This window comes from Mesoplodon mirus, assembly GCF_964341445.2.
Source record: "Mesoplodon mirus genome assembly, chromosome: 6".
Lineage (NCBI taxonomy): Eukaryota > Metazoa > Chordata > Mammalia > Artiodactyla > Ziphiidae > Mesoplodon > Mesoplodon mirus.
The window spans coordinates 87,003,956-87,024,481 of record NC_138982.1 but is presented as its reverse complement, the minus strand read 5'-3'; the positions used below and the strand labels follow the sequence as shown (position 1 = coordinate 87,024,481).

Below are 20,526 nucleotides of genomic sequence, written 5' to 3'. Positions count from 1 at the left end.
ATGAACATGGGAGATCCCATAGGATGGAATGGGGTCTCTGGTCCCTGGGAACAAGATGGCTGAAAACAGCTTCAGCTGGGCTACCACTGACCACGTCAGGGCTTTGGTGAACACTCCTACAGAAGCTAGGTACGTGGGCTGCTTGCGTTCTTCCACTATATGTATCTGACAACAAATCAGACAAGGTCTACTGACCCTAAGCATGTCCCCAGAGAAGTACTTACGGTCCTAGGCTAAGAAAATCTCTGCGATCTAGGCCTTGCCTACATCTTCTATCTTCACAGAAAACTTTATGCTCCTACTATATCAAATTACTTTCAGCTCTTGGTCTTATACCAACCACACTGTTCCGTGCTTTTCTATACATGGTCACAGTAATTTCTCTGTCCTTTTCTGCCCTCTCTCTGCCTATCTCAAGAGTCACCTCTCTCAGGAAGCCCTCCTAATACCAATCACTCTCCCCACATGTAAGTGCCCTTCCACTGTGTTCCCAGAGCAACTTATGCTTTCTTTAGTCAAAATGGTCATCAGGGCTTCCCTGGTGGCGCAGTGGTTGAGAGTCCGCCTGCCGATGCAGGGGACACGGGTTCGTGCCCCGGTCCGGGAGGATCCCACATGCCGCGGAGTGGCTGGGCCCGTGAGCCATGGCCGCTGAGCCTGCGCGTCCGGAGCCTGTGCTCCGCAGCAGGAGAGGCCGCAACAGTGGGAGGCCCGCGTACCGCAAAAAAAAAAAAAAAAAAAAAAAGGTCATCACACTGTGTTATAATCACCTGTTTACCAGTTTCCACAAGACTGTGAGCCTCCAGAAGGAGGGACTGGCAGATCTGAGAGCACCACGTGTGAGGAGCACTGAAACAGAAAGTAACCTCACAGGAAGTGACTCTGGGAGGTATAGGAGATGCCTGCTGACCAGCTTCGAGAACTTGGTAGCCATATCAGGGTCAGCCCTATTTATTGCTTCTTCCTCTTTAAAAATACTTGTCTTTCACTATTTCAACATTTAGTAAGCTGTGTTTGAATGTGGGAATTCTGAACAAAGTTGTTTAAGATATAATCTCTATTTTTGAAAGGTTATAGGGAGAGAGAATATATAAATTAAAAGACCAATAACATGAGAGAGCACAGGCTAGACTTCTTAGAAATAGCCCATTTGGCCTGAAATATTTTCTACAAAAGAAACCAATTATATTCCCATTTAGACAAACGACAAAATCTTCTTTATTATAATTTTCCATTAGGAGAAACCATGGCAGTCTTTAAAAAGCCCTTGTTCCCTTTCCATTATGTCAAATGAGGGCACGTTTCCTAGACCTTCGCCTTAGATTCTGTGGAAGGAAAGGAGGGAAGGAGGGAGAGAGCAAGAGAACAGGGAGGAAGGGAGGAATGAATGAAGGGAAACTTGCTGAATACAAGATATGCCTTCAGTCATAACAAGGAAAAGACACACAGCTTCCTGGTTGAGAGGGTATGCTTTTTGCATTATTATTTGCTTATCTATCCCACAAAATACAGCATGGAAAAAAAAAACAGTGTTAACTTGTGCACCATAGTCAAAAGAAAATCTATCTATTTACCAGATTCATTTAAGAGATTCTTCTTAAAAGACTTGATGAAATAGTCTACGTATGGGTAGTTATCTCTAATTTTAACTCCTGGAATATTTCTAATGATGAAATAGTACAAACATAATCCACCTTGACAATAATAGCACTATTAATAGTGTCCTTCTTGGATTTCCACATTTTTTTTCTCTAGTCCAAAGCATTTCACATGTACTACTTTATTGACTCATAGACCATCACTACAAAATAGAGAGGCTGCAGATATTATGATTTACCTTACCAAGCCAGACTTCAAATAGAGAACGGATAATGACTATTCACAAATTGCTATTGCTATTCACAAAGCAAAGAGTTAGTGGTATACCTAAGGCTAAATCCGAAACATTCAGGCATCCTGATGACCCTACTCTACTAGGCAAAAAGTCTCTTTTAAAGAGGAAGAACAGGGCTTCCCTGGTGGCGCAGTGGTTGAGAATCTGCCTGCCAATGCAGGGCACATGGGTTCGAGCCCTGGTCTGGGAAGATCCCACATGCCGCGGAGCAACTGGGCCCGTGAGCCACAACTACTGAGCCTGTGCGTCTGGAGCCTGTGCTCCTTAACAAGAGAGGCTGCGACAGTGAGAGGCCCGCGCACCGCAATGAAGAGTGGCCCCCGCCTGCCACAACTAGAGAAAGTCCTCGCACAGAAACGAAGACCCAACACAGTCAAAAATAAATAAATAAATTTAAAAAAAAAGAGGAAGAACAAATTACTTGCTTTTTTTCTGAAAGAGAAAGAACTTGATATATAACTTACTACAGTAGAAAAGCACTGCTGGAAAATATCTGAATTTGAGAGGGGGAAAATTTGAGTCTGTAAATGCCATAGTCAATATATTTCTTTAAAAATACTTAAGTTTGGACTGTGAGAGCAAAATGATTGGTTTTGAAGGTCTATAATTCAGTTTCACTACACAGAGGTTAATAGCAGCAAAGTGACATACTCATACAGTAGCTGCTTTCTTGAAATCAACTTGCCATTGGTTTTTTTTTCCTGCCTACTCAAAAGAGCAATCCCGTTTAAATTAAATTAAAAAAATAAAAAGTATGAATCAAGAATAGCCACTTAGGGGCTTCCCTGGTGGCGCAGTGGTTGAGAATCTGCCTGCTGATGCAGGGGACACGGGTTCGAGCCCTGGTCTGGGAGGATCCCACATGCTGTGGAGCAACTAGGCCCGTGAGCCACAACTACTGAGCCTGCACGTCTGGAGCCTGTGCTCCGTAACAAGAGAGGCCATGACAGTGAGAGGCCTGCGCACTGCGATAAAGAGTGGCCCCCACTCGCCACAACTGGAGAAGGTCCTCGCACAGAAACAAAGACCCAACACAGCCAAAATTAAATAGATTAATTGATGGACTCCTACCCCCAACATCTTCTTTAAAAAAAACAAAAAACAATAGCCACTTAGTTATTCTTGATTCACAGCAAACATTATTTAGGCAAACAGGAGTCCCATAAATGTGCTTGGAGGAAAATACTTGGGAAAGGAAAACATTCTCGGCCCTGTCTTCTCTGGGAGAAGATGCTAGCACTCCACTCCTACTTAGAAGGGACAAGAAGTGGCATAGTTCACAGTCACCATCTACTCACATTTCCTATTCCCCTCCCCCAAGTGGCGTCCCTGCAGCGCTCAGGCCTGCTTTTCCTCTTCAGTTCTACACTCGAACTACAGCAGCGCTCTATCCCTTTGCTCTTTGAAACAAGAGCTATTATTTAAAACCACAACTGGTCAGAAGAGGAACAACTTCTGCTTAAGCCAGAGAACTTAACATTTGAACTAGATGGACAACTAGTCTGACCTCCCTCCGTTTCTTACCTAGTTCATTTATTTCTGTACCATGTTTTTATTTCTGATAGATTCTCAAATATAGTCATGTGTTCTTTTAGTAATTTCTACCATCTCTTTATTATAGTTGTGGTGATAATTAAGGCTTGTTACAGGTAAGTAAAATACTGAAAATCGCTGTAGGAAGAACTGCTCCTAAGTACATATCTACAATAATTTTTAAAATAAAATACTGCAAAGTGAAATTTAGCAAGTTTTTAAGTGAAATGCTTTCCTCCTTTCAAAATCAAAATCTTCCACGAGACATCATTTGGTCATTAAGGATTCCACTCAAGAGAAGAAATGACAGCTCACCCTGCTAAATTTATTACCTGCACTGGAGTTACCCTCGTTTTGTTGGCAAGAAAAGCTCTTCCCTGAAGTGTAATCACACTGCTGTCACTGGGAATGATTGACGTTAGGTGGAACAGCAATTTGCTATCTAATCTTCATTGTAATTCTAACCCTGTCACTAGAGATGCTTGTTCTGATTAATGAAGGGGGTAACTCATCAAAATTCCTCAGCTATTTCCCCTTTGTCAGAAAGCTCAGTGATAACTGCATCAAAATTCTCAGTCATGGAAAAATAAACAATGAATTGTAAAGAGGACAAAAATGTCAACAAGTTTACAATTTATTTTTGCCGAATGGAACTAATTGTGGTGCAACTGGTGGTCAAGGGGCGCCGGATAAGGACCAAAGGTTAGAGATAAAGGGCCCAGCTGACTCCTGGCTGCTCCCAGACCCAAAGGAACAGACAGATGCTCTAATACTACCCAAGAAAGCAGTCCTCCACTCCTGTTTTCCTTTTTGAGGACCACTACAGCCAGGCAGAAGACCCCACAGATGCTAAGAAGTATTTGATGGGTGGAGAGGAGGATCTTGTTCATGACGAAATGAATGCCCCTGGGAAGAAGCAGCACTGAAAAGCAGTCCCCTATATCCCATCCTATCCCTGATTTTCATAATTTTGCCCCAAAGAAAAGAGAGGAAATCACTGTGTCCCCTACCGTCAACCATATACACTCCTATAACTAGCATACGTAAATACATTAGGGAAAATACATTCAGTTTTCAGCACCCTGTGCTAAGACCTGGACTTAGTGTTGGGTTCCATGCAAAAGCCTAAACTCTGACAACCACTGCAATGTGAAATGGTAACACTGGCTACAGACAAAAAGCTACTTTTGTTATATACTGGAAGCTGTGATGCTCATTTTACTTCTGTATTTAATTTTTTCCCCTTCATTTTTTAAACTTAAAAAAACCCCTCACTCTATTACAGAAATTTCATAAACATACCCAAAAGTAGAATAGAAGAATAAACTCCTCACTCAGCTTCAAAAATTACCAGCATTATGCTGATTTTGTTTCATTTCTCTTCCACTCACTTTTCTTTCCTGGAGTATTTAAAAATAAATTCCAGACATCAGACATTGTATCATTTCACCCATAAATGCATTGATATGTATTACTAACAAAAGGACATTTTGTAAATTCTTCTTAATTCTGCTAAGAAGTTTCAATCAATAATATTGCTGTATTTATCTAATTCTGTTTCACTGCAGAAGTAGCAGAATTTCAGAAAGCAACTGCTTAGTCTCATCATATTAAATTCTTAACCAATAAAACGCTCTGGGATCTTTTAAAGAAGAATGATCGCAATACAGCCTATAACCTGACTAGGATGGGGCTCCTTTCCCAACAAAGCCTGAACCAATTTTCTTGACCTCATGTCTTTAGGGAAGGCAGGACTACTGCTCCTCATCAGCTTCTCTTTCATCTTTCTTTCCCTTCTAGACCTTCTTCCTCCCTCTACAATCTCCACTCCCTGTCCATTCTCCCCACTCCAAGCATGCCCCACAAACATACACTATGCCAAAAGTACAGCTGACCTCAGAATATATTAGACAAATGCTGGATTCACCTCTAGGGGTCTCTGACAGTAAGACGATGATGTGATGTCATTTGTTCCTTATGCATATGGTTCTTAAGATCCTTATAAATATTCACCTGAAATTTCTAGTGTTTAGGGGAAAAGATACTCTACTCTGCATAATTTTAGAGAATGGGCTTCATTTATGCCAAAGGCTCTTTTCTTAACTTTTTAAAAGCAGAATTTAATCAGTACTTTTTTCAAAAGACAAAAAAAGAAAATCAGATACTTTTGAATTAGAACCTCTGGGATCAAAACGGTGTTTTGAAAAGCAAAACGCTCTTGCAATGTTTTGGTAAACTGGCTCTCACTGTCCCTTCTGTGAGAATGGGAAACCCAGGTTACTCACAGGGTGAGAGTAAGGAAGAGTACAATAACAAACTAAACAACCTCCTTACCAACAGCAACAAAATTTTATTTGGAAATTTTCCATAGAGTGGCTGTATGAAGTAATATGTAATAATGCTTCAAAGCCCTCCTAAAATACACAGCACACAATGCCCTTGGCAATACGTTCAGAGGGGAGATTTACATGAATCCCAATATTCTTCGTGTGTGTGCCCAACACTTCTCTTACTCTGCAGTTTTATTTGCAAAGAAGTTTTTCCTCCATTTCCTTCCCCAAACATAAGACAACATTGCTGAGACGACAGCAGCAACGGCTATGTTTCAGCTCAGGAATGGTTGTGTTTCAGTGCTGTGTAGGCAGTCCTGCTAAAGCTAAGATTTGGGGGAAGGAATCATGCTGTATAAATGAGGTTCTTAACTACAGTTTTCAACACCTTGAAAGAAAGAAAAAAAAAATGCAGGCTTCTCTTCCATGGATTCCCACATTCCCTCAGTTTAGTTCGGGGCAGCCTCCTGGAAGGCACTGTGCCACAAGCATAACATCAACAATGCCTCCTTTGGGTCATTATTATCTTATCCTCTAACAGAGATACGTAAACAAGCAAATCAAAACCTTCCCCCCCTAGAATTAAGATTTAGTTAGTGTCAACGCATCTTTCTTTGTTTTCAACTTTTACAAGCAGGAAAGAACATAGATTTTTTAATCTGAAGTAAACATAAAATGTATTTCAGAATAGGGTGAGAATTAAGAAGGCCACTTTCCAAACAGTATAAGAATTTCATACTTAATCCCTTGTTGTTTCTGCTAATTAGCACTGACATGTGGATTGCTAAATCTCCCAAAGAGATCAAAGAGAAAGTAGGATAGGATGGAAGTGGAAACTTTCTATATAAAAATAAGTGTTTTTGACAAAATAAAGAGACTCGGCAATGAAATGAGTGGGAAAGAGGCATGAACAGTGCTGCACCTGAACTTGTGTTTTGGTAAGAGAGCCTGCTCTGTTTCTCTTAGAAAGTCTCCTATTAAATAATGTGGCCCACGCACAGCCCAGGGAGATCAGCTTGGTGCTTTGTGACCACCTAGAGGGGTGGGATAGGGAGGGTGGGAGGGAGGGAGACACAGGAGGGAAGAGATATGGGGACATATGTATAACTGATTCACTTTGTTATAAAGCAGAAACTAACACACCATTGTAAAGCAATTATACTCCAATAAAGATGTTTAAAATAAATAAATAAATAAATAAATAAATAAATAAATTTCACACACACACACACACACACACACACACACACAATGTGGCCCAAATGTGACGTTAAGAAGTTGTTTGGCAGAACAAACCCAGAGTCAAAGCACAAAGAATACAGGACCTAAAAGGGCCTGAACTAGAGCAGCCCTTAGAAACAGATTCTTTGAAGTCTTCCTGCGAATTATATAGCTTGCTGTTGGGTTTGTGCCAGTGAACCATTCTGAGGGTGCTGACAAGAGTTTCCGGCTATCTAACCACTCACTGCAAGCCACGTAGGCATTTTCCCGCTTTTTATTCTGTGGTCATATTTAGGCTGCTGAGTATCCAAGTTTCATCATCCAAGGGCAGCTTCAGGCTCCTTCAGAGCCAGGCTAGGCATGTGGACTGGGACCAAGATAATGAGCCCAGAGGGCCTGCTGCTCTGGCGGTGTTTACCAGAGGACATCCTGTCTCCAGCCAAGTCTACGTAAAAGCCTGAGGAGTGTGGTAAGCGGATTTCCCCCTGTGTCTCAGTTATATCCACATACACTGGGGAAATCTAAATTAGAGGTTCACGAACAATAATACACATGAATAACATAATCACGTGGAAGGGGAAGGGGAAGAAAAGAACCAAGCTAAGTAACTTTGGAAAACAATTTTGGCTGAGTAAGGCTGAAAACAAAAATAACTGTACAACTTTTACACTGTAGCTAGTAAATCTGTTTCCACAGCAGTATAGGTTACCAATTCTGAAACTACTTTTATAGTATACTAGGACTAAACAAATAAGTAAATATAATTTAGATAATAAGCTCCAGGTATAAACAAGCAAGGGCAAAAGGCTACACTAAAACCTATGGTGCTAGATTAAGGTTGAAGTTATCATTATGAACTCACAATTATTTTAATATATATACAGATAGATACAGAAATAAGTGACAATTAAGGAAAGGGGAGGAGAGCATGACCCCTGTGTTACTGCACTGGAATTGGATGTATCAGTATGAATTAATGGATTTTAATGTGTACACAAATAGATAGACACAGAAACAAATATAATGTGTGTATGTGTAGTTAGTATAGCTACAACTATTTCCCAGCTCTGTCTGCTGAGAGGGCCCAGAAAACATGATACCCCAGTAGCAGTGAGCACAGCTAGTACCTAGATCTTGGTTTCCAAATATTATTCTCCAACAAATGGAATGAGGGTTTCATGTATTGATAGAAGTGGTTGATTCCAGAGCTAGGGCAGGGAAAATATGATGAGCCTGGAACATCTTGTGGTGCCAGAGAAATAAAGGATTCTTTCAGAAAAGGATTTTGAAAGGGCAAAAGAGTCAACCTGAAAATTTTCCCAGAAGTCAAGGTTAGAAAAATTTGAGAAACAAAGTAAAAATAATACTAGAATATAATCCCTAGGATAAAGTAAATATCCGCAAGTCCATACTGATACAAATAAACAACTGAATAAATGAATAAATAAATAAATGGGGGAGAAGGGACAGTTTTTCCTTCTAGAAGAATTTAAATGAATACATGGAGACAAGAAGGGAAATGCAAAATCATCGTTAGACAAATACCACATTAGTTATTGTTACAGGCAAGACCCATCAATGAATGCTAAAATTAATAGGTGAAAGTTTAAGGATAAACAGAATATTTGCATAGTTTCACAATATTTCCTCTAAGACATTTATGAATTACAAAGAGAAAAATAGTAACTTTACAGTGGAGAAACCCAGCAGACACAATCTTAAGTGATCAAAGTTAACATCAACAGTAATAAGACTTATTAACATTATGTGGAATTCCCTGGCAGTCCAGTGGTTAGGACTGCGCACTCTCACTGCCGAGAGCCTGGGTTCAACCGCTGGTCAGGGAACTAAGATAACACAAGCCGCATGTCATGGCCCCCAAAAAACAAAAACAAAAAACAGAGATTGGCTCAAGATGGCGGAATAGAAGGACGTGCTCTCACTCCCTCTTGCGAGAGCACTGGAATCACAACTAACTGCTGAACAATCATCAACAGGAAGAAATGGAACTCAATAAAAAAGATACCCCACATCCAAAGACAAAGGAGAAGCTACAGTGAGATGGTAGGAGGGGCACAATCACAATAAAATCAAATTCCATAACTTCTGGCTGGGTGACTGACAAACTGGAGAACACTTATACCACAGAAGTCCACCCACTGGAGTGAAGGTTCTGAGCCCCACGTCAGGCTTCCTAACCTGGGGGTCCGGCAGCGGGAGGAGGAATTCCTAGAGAATCAGACTTGGAAGGCTAGCGGGATTTCATTGCAGGACTTCGACAGGACTGAGGGAAACAGAGACTCCACTCTTGGAGGCCACACACAAAGTAGTGTGCACATCCGGAACCAGGGGAAAGAGCAGTGATCCCATTGGAGACTGAACCAGACCTACGGGCTAGTGTTGGAGGGTCTTCTGCAGAGGTCGGGGGTGGCTGTGGCTCACTGTGAGGACCAGGACACTGGCAACAGAGGTTCTGGGAAGTACTCCTTGGCATGACCCTCCCAGAGTCCACAATTAGCCCCACCAAAGAGCCGGATAGGCTCCAGTGTTGGGTCGCCTCAGGCAAAACAACCAACAGGGAGGAAACCCAGCCCCATCCATCAGCACACAAGTGGATTAAAGTTTTACTGCCCACCAGAGCAACACCCAGCTCTACCCACCACAACTCCCTCCCATCAGGAAGCTTGCACAAGCCTCTTAGATAGCCCATCCACCATTGGGCAGACAGCAGAAGCAAGAAGAACTACAATCCTGCAGGCTGTGAAATGAAAACCACATTCAAAGAAAGATAGACAAGATGAAAAGGCAAAGGGCTATGTACCAGATGAAGGAACAAGATAAACACCAGAAAAACAACTAAACGAAGTGGAGATAGGCAACCTTCCACAAAAAGAATTCAGAATAATGGTAGTGAAGATGATCCAGGACCTTGGAAAAAGAATGGAGGCAAAGATTGGGAAGATGCAAGAAATGTTTAATGCAGACCTAGAAGAAATAAAGAACAAACACCTAGAAGAATTAAAGAACAAACAAACAGAGATGAACAATATAATAACTAAATGAAAAATTCACTAAAGGAATCAATAGCAGAATAACTGAGGCAGAAGAATGGATAAGTGACCTGGAAGACAGAATGGGGGAATTCACTGCTGCAGAACAGAATAAAGAAAAAAGAATGAAAAGAAATGAAGACAGCCTAAGAGACCTCTGGGACAACATTAAATGCAACAACATTCGTATTATAGGGGTTCCAGAAGGAGAAGAGAGAGAGAAAGGACCCGAGAAAATATTTGAAGAGATTATAGTCAAAAACATCCTTAACATGGGAAAGGAAATAGCCACCCAACTCCAGGAAGCATAGAGAGTCCCAGGCAGGATACAGCCAAGGAGGAACACGCCGACACACATAGTAATCAAACTGACAAAAATTAAAGACAAAGAAAAATTACTGAAAGCAACAAGGGAAAAATGACAAATAACATACAAGGGAACTCGCATAAGGTTAACAGCTGATTTCTCAGCAGAAACACTACAAGCCAGAAGAGAGTGGCATGATATACTTAAAGTGATGAAAGGGAAGAACCTACAACCAAGATTACTCTACTCAGCAACGATCTCATTCAGATTCGATGGAGAAAACAAAAGCTTAACAGACAAGCAAAAGCTAAGAGAATTCAGCACCACCAAACGAGCTCTACAGCAAATGCTAAAGGAACTTCTCTAAGTGGGAAACACAAGAGAAGGAAAGGACCTACAAAAACAAACCCAAAACAATTAAGAGAATGTTCATAGGAACATACATATCGATCATTACTTTACAAGTGAATGGATTAAACACTCCAACCAAAAGACACAGGCTTGCTGAATGGATACAAAAACAAGACCCATATATATCCTGTCTACAGGAGACCCATTTCAGACCTAGGGACACATACAGACTAAAAGTGAGGGGATGGAAAAAGATATTCCATGTAAATGGAAATCAAAAGAAAGCTGGAGTGGCAATACTCATATCAGATAAAATAGACTTTAAAATGAAGAATGTTACAAGAGACAAGGATGGACACTACATAATGATCAAGGGATCAATCTAAGAAGATATAACAATTATAAATATATATGCACCCAACATAGGAGCACCTCAATACATAAGGCAACTGCTAACAGCTGTAAAAGAGGAAATCAACAGTAACACAATAATAGTGGGGGACTTTACCACCTCACTTACACCAATGGACAGATCATCCAAACAGAAAATTAATAAGGAAACACAAGCTTTAAATGACACAATAGACCAGAGAGATTTAATTGATATTTGTAGGACATTCCATCCCAAAACAGCAGATTACCCTTTCTTCCCAAGAGTGCACAGAACATTCTCCAGGATAGATCACATCTTGGGTCACATATCAAGCCTCAGTAAATTTAAGAAAATTGAAATCATACCAAGCATCTTTTCAGACAACAACGCTATGAGATTAGAAATCAATTACAGGGAAAAAACCATAAAGAAACACAAACACATGGAGGCTAAACAATACATTACTAAATAACTAAGAGATCACTGAAGAAATCAAAGAGGAAATAAAAAAATACCTAGAGACAAATTACAATGAAAATACGACAATCCAAAACCTATGGGATGCAGCAAAAGCAGTTCTAAGAGGGAAGTTTATAGCAATACAAGCTTACCTCAAGAAACAAGAAACATCTCAAATAAACACTCTAACCTTACACCTAAAGGAACTAGAGAAAGAAGAACAAACAAAACCCAAAGATAGTAGAAGGAAAGAAATCATAATGATCAGAGCAGAAATAAATGAAAGAGAAACAAAGAAAAAAATAGCAAAAATCAATAAAACTAAAAGTTGCTTCTTTGAGAAGATAAACAAAATTGAGAAACCATTAGCCAGACTCATCAAGAGGGAGAGGAATCAAATCAATAAAATTAGAAATGAAAAAGGAGAAGTTACAACAGACACAGCAGAAATACAAAGCATCCTAAGGAACTACTACAAGCAACTCTATGTCAATAAAATGGAAAACCTGGAAGAAATGGACAAATTCTTAGAAAGGTATAACCTTCCAAGGCTGAACCCGGAAGAAATGGAGAATATGACGAGAGCAATCACAAGTAATGAAATTGAAACTGTGATTAAAAATCTTCCAACAAACAAAAGCCCAGGACCAGATGGCTTCACAGGTGAATTCTATCAAACATTTAGAGAAGAGCTAACACCCATCCTTCTCAAACTCTTCCAAAAAATTGCAGAGGAAGGAACCCTCCATAACTCATTCTATGAGGTCACCATCATCCTGATACCAAAACCAGACAATGATACTACAAAAAAAGAAAATTACACACCAATATCACTGATGAATATAGATGTAAAAATCCTCAACAAAATACTAGCAAACAGAATCCAACAGCACATTAAAAGGATCATAAACCATGATCAAGTGGAATTTATCCTAGGGATGCAAGGATTCTTCAATATATGCAAATCAATCAATGTGATACACCATAGTAACAAATTGAAGCATAAAAACCATATGATCATCTCAACAGATGCAGAAAAAGCTTTTGACAAAATTCAACACCCATATATGATAAAAACTCTCCAGAAAGTGGGCACAGAGGGAACCTACCTCAACATAATAAAGGCCATATATGACAAACCCCCAGCAAACATCATTCTCAGTGGTGAAAAACTGAAGGCATTTCCTCTAAGATCAGGAACAAGACAAGGACGTCCACTGTCGCCACTCTTATTCAACATAGTTTTGGAAGTCCTAGCCAAGGCAATCAGAGAAGCAAAAGAAATAAAAGGAATACAAATTGGAAAAGAAGAAGTAAAACTCTCACTGTTTGCAGATGACATGATACTATACATAGAGAATCCTAAAGATGCTACCAGAAAACTACTAGAGCTAATAAATGAATTTGGTAAAGTTGCAGGATACACAATTAATGCACAGAAATCTCTTACATTCCTATACACTAATGATGAAAAATCTGAAAGAGAAATTAAGGAAACATTCCCATTTACCATTACAACAAAAAGAATAAAATACCTAGGAATAAACCTACCTAGGGAGACAAAAGACCTGTATGCAGAAAACTATAAGACACTGATGAAAGAAATTAAAGATGATACCAACAGATAGAGAGATATACCATGTTCTTGGATTGGAAGAATCAATATTGTGAAAATGACTATACTACCCAAAGCAATCTACAGATTCAATGCAATCCCTATCAAATTACCAATGGCATTTTTTACAGAACTAGAACAAAAAGTCTTAAAATTTGTATGGAGACAGAAAAGACCCCGAATAGCCAAAGCAGTCTTGAAGGAAAAAAATGGAGCTGGAGGAATCAGACTCCCTGACTTCAGACTGTACTACAAAGCTACAGTAATCAAGACAATACGGTACTTGCACAAAAACAGAAATACAGATCAATGGAACAGGATAGAAAGCCCAGAGATAAACCCATTCATCTATGGTCAACTAATCTATGACAAAGGAGGCAAGGATATACAATGGAGAAAAGACAGTCTCTTCAATAAGTGGTGTTGGGAAAACTGGACAGCTACATGTAAAAGAATGAAATTAGAACACTCCCTAACACCATACACAAAAATAAACTCAAAGTGGATTAGAGACCTAAATGTAAGACCAGACACTATAAAACTCTTGGAGGAAAACATAGGAAGACCATTCTTTGACATAAATCACAGCAAGATCTTTTTTGATTCACCTCCTAGAGTAATGGAAATAAAACCAAAAATAAACAAATGGGACCTAATGAAAGTTAAAAGCTTTTGCAAAGCAAAGGAAACCATGAACAAGATGAAAAGACAACCCTCAGAATAGGAGAAAATATTTGCAAACGAATCAATGGACAAAGGATTAATCTCCAAAATATATAAACAGTTCATGCAGCTCAATATTAAAGAAGCAAACTACCCAATTCAAAAATGGGCAGAAGACCTAAATAGGCATTTCTCCAAAGAAGACATACAGATGGCCAAGAAGCACATGAAAAGCTGCTCAACATCAATAATTATTAGAGAAAGGCAAATCAAAACTACAATGAGGTATCACTTCACACCAGTTAGAATGGGCATCATCAGAAAATCTACAAACAACAAATGCTGGAGAGGGTGTGGAGAAAAGGGAACCCTCTTGCACTGTTGGTGGGAATGTAAATTGATGCAGCCACTATGGAGAACAGTATGGAGGTTCCTTAAAAAACTAAAAATAGAATAACCATATGACCCAGCAATCCCACTACTGGGAATATACCCAGAGAAAACCATAATTCAAAAAGACACATGCACCCCAATGTTCACTGCAGCACTATTTTCAATAGCCAGATCATGGAAGCAACCTAAATGCCCATCGACAGACGAATGGATAAGGAAGATGTGGTACATATATACAATGGAATATTACTCTGCCTTAAAAAGGAATGAAAGTGGGTTATTTGTAGAGACGTGGTTGGATCTAGAGACTGCTGTACAGAGTGAAATCAAAAAGAGAAAAACAAATATCGTATATTAACACATATATGTGGAACCTAGAAAAATGGTACAGGTGAACCGGTTTGCAGGACAGAAATTGAGACACAGATGAAGAGAACAAATGTATGGACACCAAGGGGGGAAAACGGTGGGGGGGTTGGGGGTGGTGGTGTGATGAATTGGGAGATTGGGATTGACATGTATACACTAATATATATAAAATGGATAACTAATAAGAACCTGCTGTATAAAAAAATAAATAAAATAAAATTCAAAAGTTAAAAAAGAAAAAACAACAATAGAAACCATTAAATATACCTGATACTATAGTGTCAGGGGCACTGCATCACTTCTTGTAGTATTCTTACCAGTAACGCATAATCTCAATCTATACAGAAGAGAACATCGGAAAACCCCAAATTGAGAGACATTCTACAAAGTACCTGACCAGTACTCTTCAAAACTGTCAAGGTCACAAAAGAAAAGCAAAGATTGAGGAACTATTACAAACTGAAGGAGACTAAGGAGACACGACAAGCAAATGCAGCATGAAATTACAGATCAAGTCCTGAAACAGAAAAAAGACCTTAGAGGAAAAATAGGTGACATTCTAATAAGTCTTGTTAATTGTACTTAATGGTATTTTACCAATGTTAATTTCCTAGTTTTGATAATTAAACTATGGTTATGTAAGATGTTAACATTGAGGAGAGCTGGGTGAAGGGTATTCAGGAACGCCATGTACTATTTTTTGCAATTTTTTTGTATGTCTAAAATTATTTCAAAATAAAGATTCAAAAATATAGGTTCAAATCAAGCAGAATCTGTGGCAAAGTAGAGATAATTTATTCATATTGGCTCATTTTTAAATATACCAGCTGATCCTTTTAAAGCTGAGTAATCTGTTTTGGTAGGCCACTAATTTTGTAAAACTCTTTTTGTGTGTCTGAAATTCATACCTAGCACTTCTTTCTAAAACATATATAGTCAGCCCTCTGTATCTGCAAGCTCTACATCTGTGGATTCAACCAACCATGGATAGAAAACATTTGGAAAAAAGAAAAATTGCCAGAAAGTTCCAAAAAGCAAAACTTGATTTGCCTGGCTGGCAACTATTTACATAGCATTTACATTGTATTCACATCTATTTACATAGCATTTACGCTGTATTAGGTGTTGACCTGGAACAAATAGACTGCGAGGGTTTACTCCAGCAAAGATGGATTTATTTGGAATCAGCAAAGAATTGCAATTTGGGATCTCCAACCTTGGTAATCCATGTGCAAGTTCTTTCAGGGCAAGGGGAGGAGAACTCTTATAGAGGGAAAAGTAAGTTGGGAGGGCTGTAGTAGGCAGAGTCCATGGCTTTTCATTGGTTGAGCTCGTGCCAGGAAATAAGTTTTTCTTCTTCCTTTTGGGCTCTGCTATTGTCACAGGGCATGAGAGCTCCCCCTTCTGGTCTTCTGACTCTACTTAATTCAGGTTTCTATTTATTAATTTTTTACATAGGTGTTATAAGTAATCTAGAGATGATTTAAAGTATACGGGAGTATGTGAATAGGTTATATGCAAATGCTATGCTATTTTATATAAGGGATTTGAGCATCCACAGATTTCGGTATTTGCAGGGGATCCTGGAACCAATCCCCCTTGGATACCAAGGGACGACTGTATTACTTCTTGCACAGTGGAGTTCAATAAAACTAAAAACTTAATCTTATAGGGAACACACATCTTATCCATCTCTCATTGGTTGGGGAACAAACATATCATGGCCCTTTTTCCTTATGTCTTCTCAAGATGGCCCCCTCTGTACTCATTTCCTTTCCTATTTTCTTTCATAAATCTGAACTGTTACTGTAGGAGGACACATTAACTCCATCCGTCTCATGGAGGGGACACAGCATCCAAAAGCCTTTGCCCATCTTTCCCAAAATGTTAGTCCCAACTCTTAATAGTTCCTCCTATTACACTGGCCTCTGCCTATTCCTAAAGCCAAAACTCTGACCAAACTCGCTGTTTTGTATTTGAATAATTATGACTTCTTGCCTATCAGTCCAAAATGCTACCATCAAACGTGTCTAAAGAATTGCTTTGGGCTTCCCTGGTGGCGCAGTGGTTGGGAGTCTGCCTGCCGATGCAGGGGACATGGGTTCGTGCCCCGGTCTGGGAAGATCCCACATGCCGCGGAGCGGCTGGGCCCGTGAGCCATGGCCGCTGGGCCTGCGCGTCCGGAGCCTGTGCTCCGCAATAGGAGAGGCCACAACAGTGAGAGGCCCGCGTACCGCAAAAAAAAAAAAAAGAATTGCTTTGACTACTTTACTTTTCCCTCATATCTTAGTTATCCATATCATATTCACAGGCCTGTTTTTGATTTCTAGGTCCCTTTTAGTCTAGCCTACATTTATCAAACTCCCTCAATCTCTTCCTGACATTCTTTTCTCTTGTTAAATCCATTCATTTATACATTCATTCCATCAACTTTCACTGAATTTCATCAATGCCCAAGGCCTTGGAGTGGATGTTGTAGGAAATATAAAACATACATATTTATCTTTTCTCATCTGACCACCTCATTTACAAATCTTCCAAGTAATTCCTTTCACCTGAAATGTTTATAAACCCCAAATTTATGGTGTTATCAATCCCACTTCACTGAAAAAAATTTCTGTCTAAGTAGCCTGGGGAGGATGCTGATTAGTCAATAAAAAATTGGCCAGTTGGGCCTCCCTGGTGGCGCAGTGGTTGAGAGTCCGCCTGCCGATGCAGGGGATGCGGGTTTGTGCCCCGGTCTGGGAGGATCCCATATGCCGCGGAGCGGCTGGGCCCGTGAGCCATGGCTGCTGAGCCTGCGCGTCCGGAGCCTGTGCTCCGCAACGGGAGAGGCCACAACAGTGAGAGGCCCGCATACCACAAAAAAAAAATAAATAAATAAAAATTGGCCAGTTAATTTTATAAAAAGTGAAACTAAAGAAAGGGATAGAAGAGTAAAATAAAATGCAGACCATTAAAAGTAGAAGCACAAACATGTCATTGTTTAGGATCTGAGCTACCAAAAGGCAAGTAACTTTCTGAATAATTCTTCTGAATAATCCAGAACACAATGGTCCACAAAACTGTCAAAGTGGAAGCTATGTTTCCAAACTGCCAGAGATCTACATTAGTACTTGCATGCAATTCTAAAAAGGGTAATTTAGGAAATTATTTAGGAAATTCATACCCCAATTTCCCAGGATCACATGGAATATATAAGAATAGCCCTGAATAGAGGATTGAAGCACTCCCCTGTGTACTAAGCCAGCTGGGTAGCACAGAACAAATGGTGTAGGCAACTTTGGTATTTGTAACGAGGCTCAATTGGGCTTAGTGTTACACCGTCCATCTCTGACGGAGCCCTTTGTCATTTATGCTACAGAATGCTGAACAAAGGGACATTACAATTCCTACCTGGTGATTTTCCTTGAAAGTTTGGATTAATAACTCTTTCAGTTTCTTCTTTCTTTCTTTTGCTATTTTTTCTTCATCCAGAAGAATACAAACACTTTGAAACATGCCTTTCTCTGGATTTTTTAGAGAATTTTCTTCTTGCTTTTTCTTCTCTCTATTAATAACAATTAAAAAACACAAGTATGAATAATAGACTTAACAATGAGTAATTAGAACATACCATAGTGGAATGGACACTGAATTTTCCATCAGAAGATAGAGATTTTTAGATTTGGCCCTAAAACTACAAAGTAGGGTGATTTTTTTTTGAGATTTAGTTTATTCCTTTATAAAATACAGTTAAATGAAATAAAATTATAATGTACTCTGAAAAGGAGAAAGCCTTATATATATTTTAGTAAAGTATTTTTATTGAGTTTAACATTGAGTGATACCTTGATCAAAATTTGAGAGATAACAACTATCAGGTATTCTCTAATACAGACATAAGTTCTCTCTCTTCTCACAAGGGGAGACAAAACAGGACCCTCAGGTAAGAAAGGAATGACATTTTTTTTTCCCACAAGGTTTTTACAAGGTTTCTAGGAAGAAAAATAATAAAAGAATCAGGTGTTACTGAATAAGGAGAAAATGGAATTTATATTAATTCTAAAATAGCTGGAAAGAGAAAAAATAGAACTTAGTAACAATAAGGAAAAGGACTTCAGGCAAGTTAACAAGAATCTCTTAGTAACTCTGTTGTTCATATTTCTGCTTACCTCTTTCTCACTCACTTACATTTTCTTTCTCATCCAGGTTATCCCTCTTATACTCAGAATCCAAGCCAGCTCATAGCCATTGCCTTCTTATTGGAGTGTATTAAACTACACAGGTGTGTGTAAGTGTATAAGGTATATATTTTATCAATGATGTAGTAAAGATAGCATCTAGTCAGGAATCTGGATTCATGGGTTCTGGCCACAAATCAGCTGTGAAAACTCAGGCAAGTCACCCAGTCTTTCTGAATTTCACTTTACAGTTGTGGAAACGCAAATTGAGAGAGGGATGACAGAATAATCTATAGACATTCATTCATTAATTATCATATATCACACAGGGGGCACACAATCTTATTACTGGTGATATGAACCATCATTTGGTTAAGGTGGTTTCTCCAGTGTAAAGTTGCTATTTTTCCCTTTGTAATCAATAAATCTCTTAGAGAAGATACTTTGAAACTATGCAATGAAGCAGGTTTAGGACACCTTACAAATAAATTTAAAAAGCCCTACCAACAATAAAATTTTATTGACTCTTACCAAACTTACTAATGCCATAACAATGTTATATTAGATAGTTATAGACAGGTCATAGTGGGCATTTAAAGAAATACAGTTCTAATACCATGGATGTAGTCTTTTAAAAAAACATCAAAACACGTATCTGTTATGAAAGCAATGTTTGCTCATTGTGCAAAATTGGAGATGTATAAAAGCCATCCATATTTCCACCCAGAAGAAAACCCTGATAACATGTCAGTGCTGTTTCATTGTACAACTAGTATTTATTAATTTCTCCAATATTTATTAGTGTCTGTTATTATAAATAATATTATTTTCATTATCTTTGTGTACAAATCTTTGGATTTCTGATCACTTTCTACACTTGATCTTAGCCAAAAGGCCGAGGAGCGATTCTGATCCCTTTCTTAGGGTAGTTTTCCTAGGACTGGAATTCCCCGGTCAAGTGATAACATTTTTATGGCTCTTATTGTTTATTGCCAAATTGCTTTCTGGAACGTTTAAACCAGTCTGTCCACCTAGAAGTACTGCATATTACCTGTCTCACTGTATCTATCTGTGGATAAGCTTTTTTTTTTTTTTGCCCACTTTTATTTATTTTTTATTTTTTTTAAACCTCTTTATTGGAGTATAATTGCTTTACAATGGTGTGTTAGTTTCTGCTTTTTAACAAAGTGAATCAGCTATACATATACATATATCCCCATGTGGATAAGCTTTTAACTTTTAAAAGAAATGACTGGTTAGTGAATGTCTGTTGAGTGCCCACTGTGAGCAGAACTTCCTGCTACCATCAAATATTACTTGTTTTCACAATTTATTTTAGGTCAGCCTAGATTCTTCAGGGCTTGAGAACAATCTGAAGAGCAAGGCTGACCTTAGCAAGAACTCACTAAAAAACTGGAGATTGCTTTCTGAAAGGAAAGGCCTCTGGAGGAGGCTTCAGCCTGGCACTTGGAAGAATGAAATGCACGTCCACTGCCGAGCTGTTTTAAACTGGGTAGGATGAGAGCAGTCAAGAACACAGGGGGAAAAGCTGTGTAGGCTAATGGGGGTGGAAGCGGGTGGCAGGATAATAGGTCTTTCTGGCCCCTCAGTTTGAGTATTCAGGCATTTCAGGTACATTGTCCTAAGGCTTTTGCAGTTTATGCACCAGTGCTGGTTCTCAGAATAAATACATTAGTTATTTCATTTATGAAGCTCATTTTCTGCATGAGGATACACAATAGTACTACATCCTGTGAGGAGTATTTTGATTTCCCTCTTATGTCAGATATTCTTTTTCTTCATCA

At 39.1% G+C, this 20,526-nt stretch overlaps 1 protein-coding gene across 3 annotated transcripts in view; it reads right to left on the bottom strand.

The window, feature by feature from the left end:
* Positions 1–20,526, bottom strand: part of CCDC191 (coiled-coil domain containing 191) — a 104,852-nt gene that overhangs the window by 59,273 nt on the left and 25,053 nt on the right. For all 3 annotated transcript variants that reach the window (XM_082625038.1, XM_082625039.1, XM_082625040.1), the window contains one exon: positions 17,955–18,108. In XM_082625038.1, the coding sequence (XP_082481164.1) occupies positions 17,955–18,108 (154 nt within the window). The remainder of the gene's footprint in view (positions 1–17,954; positions 18,109–20,526) is intronic.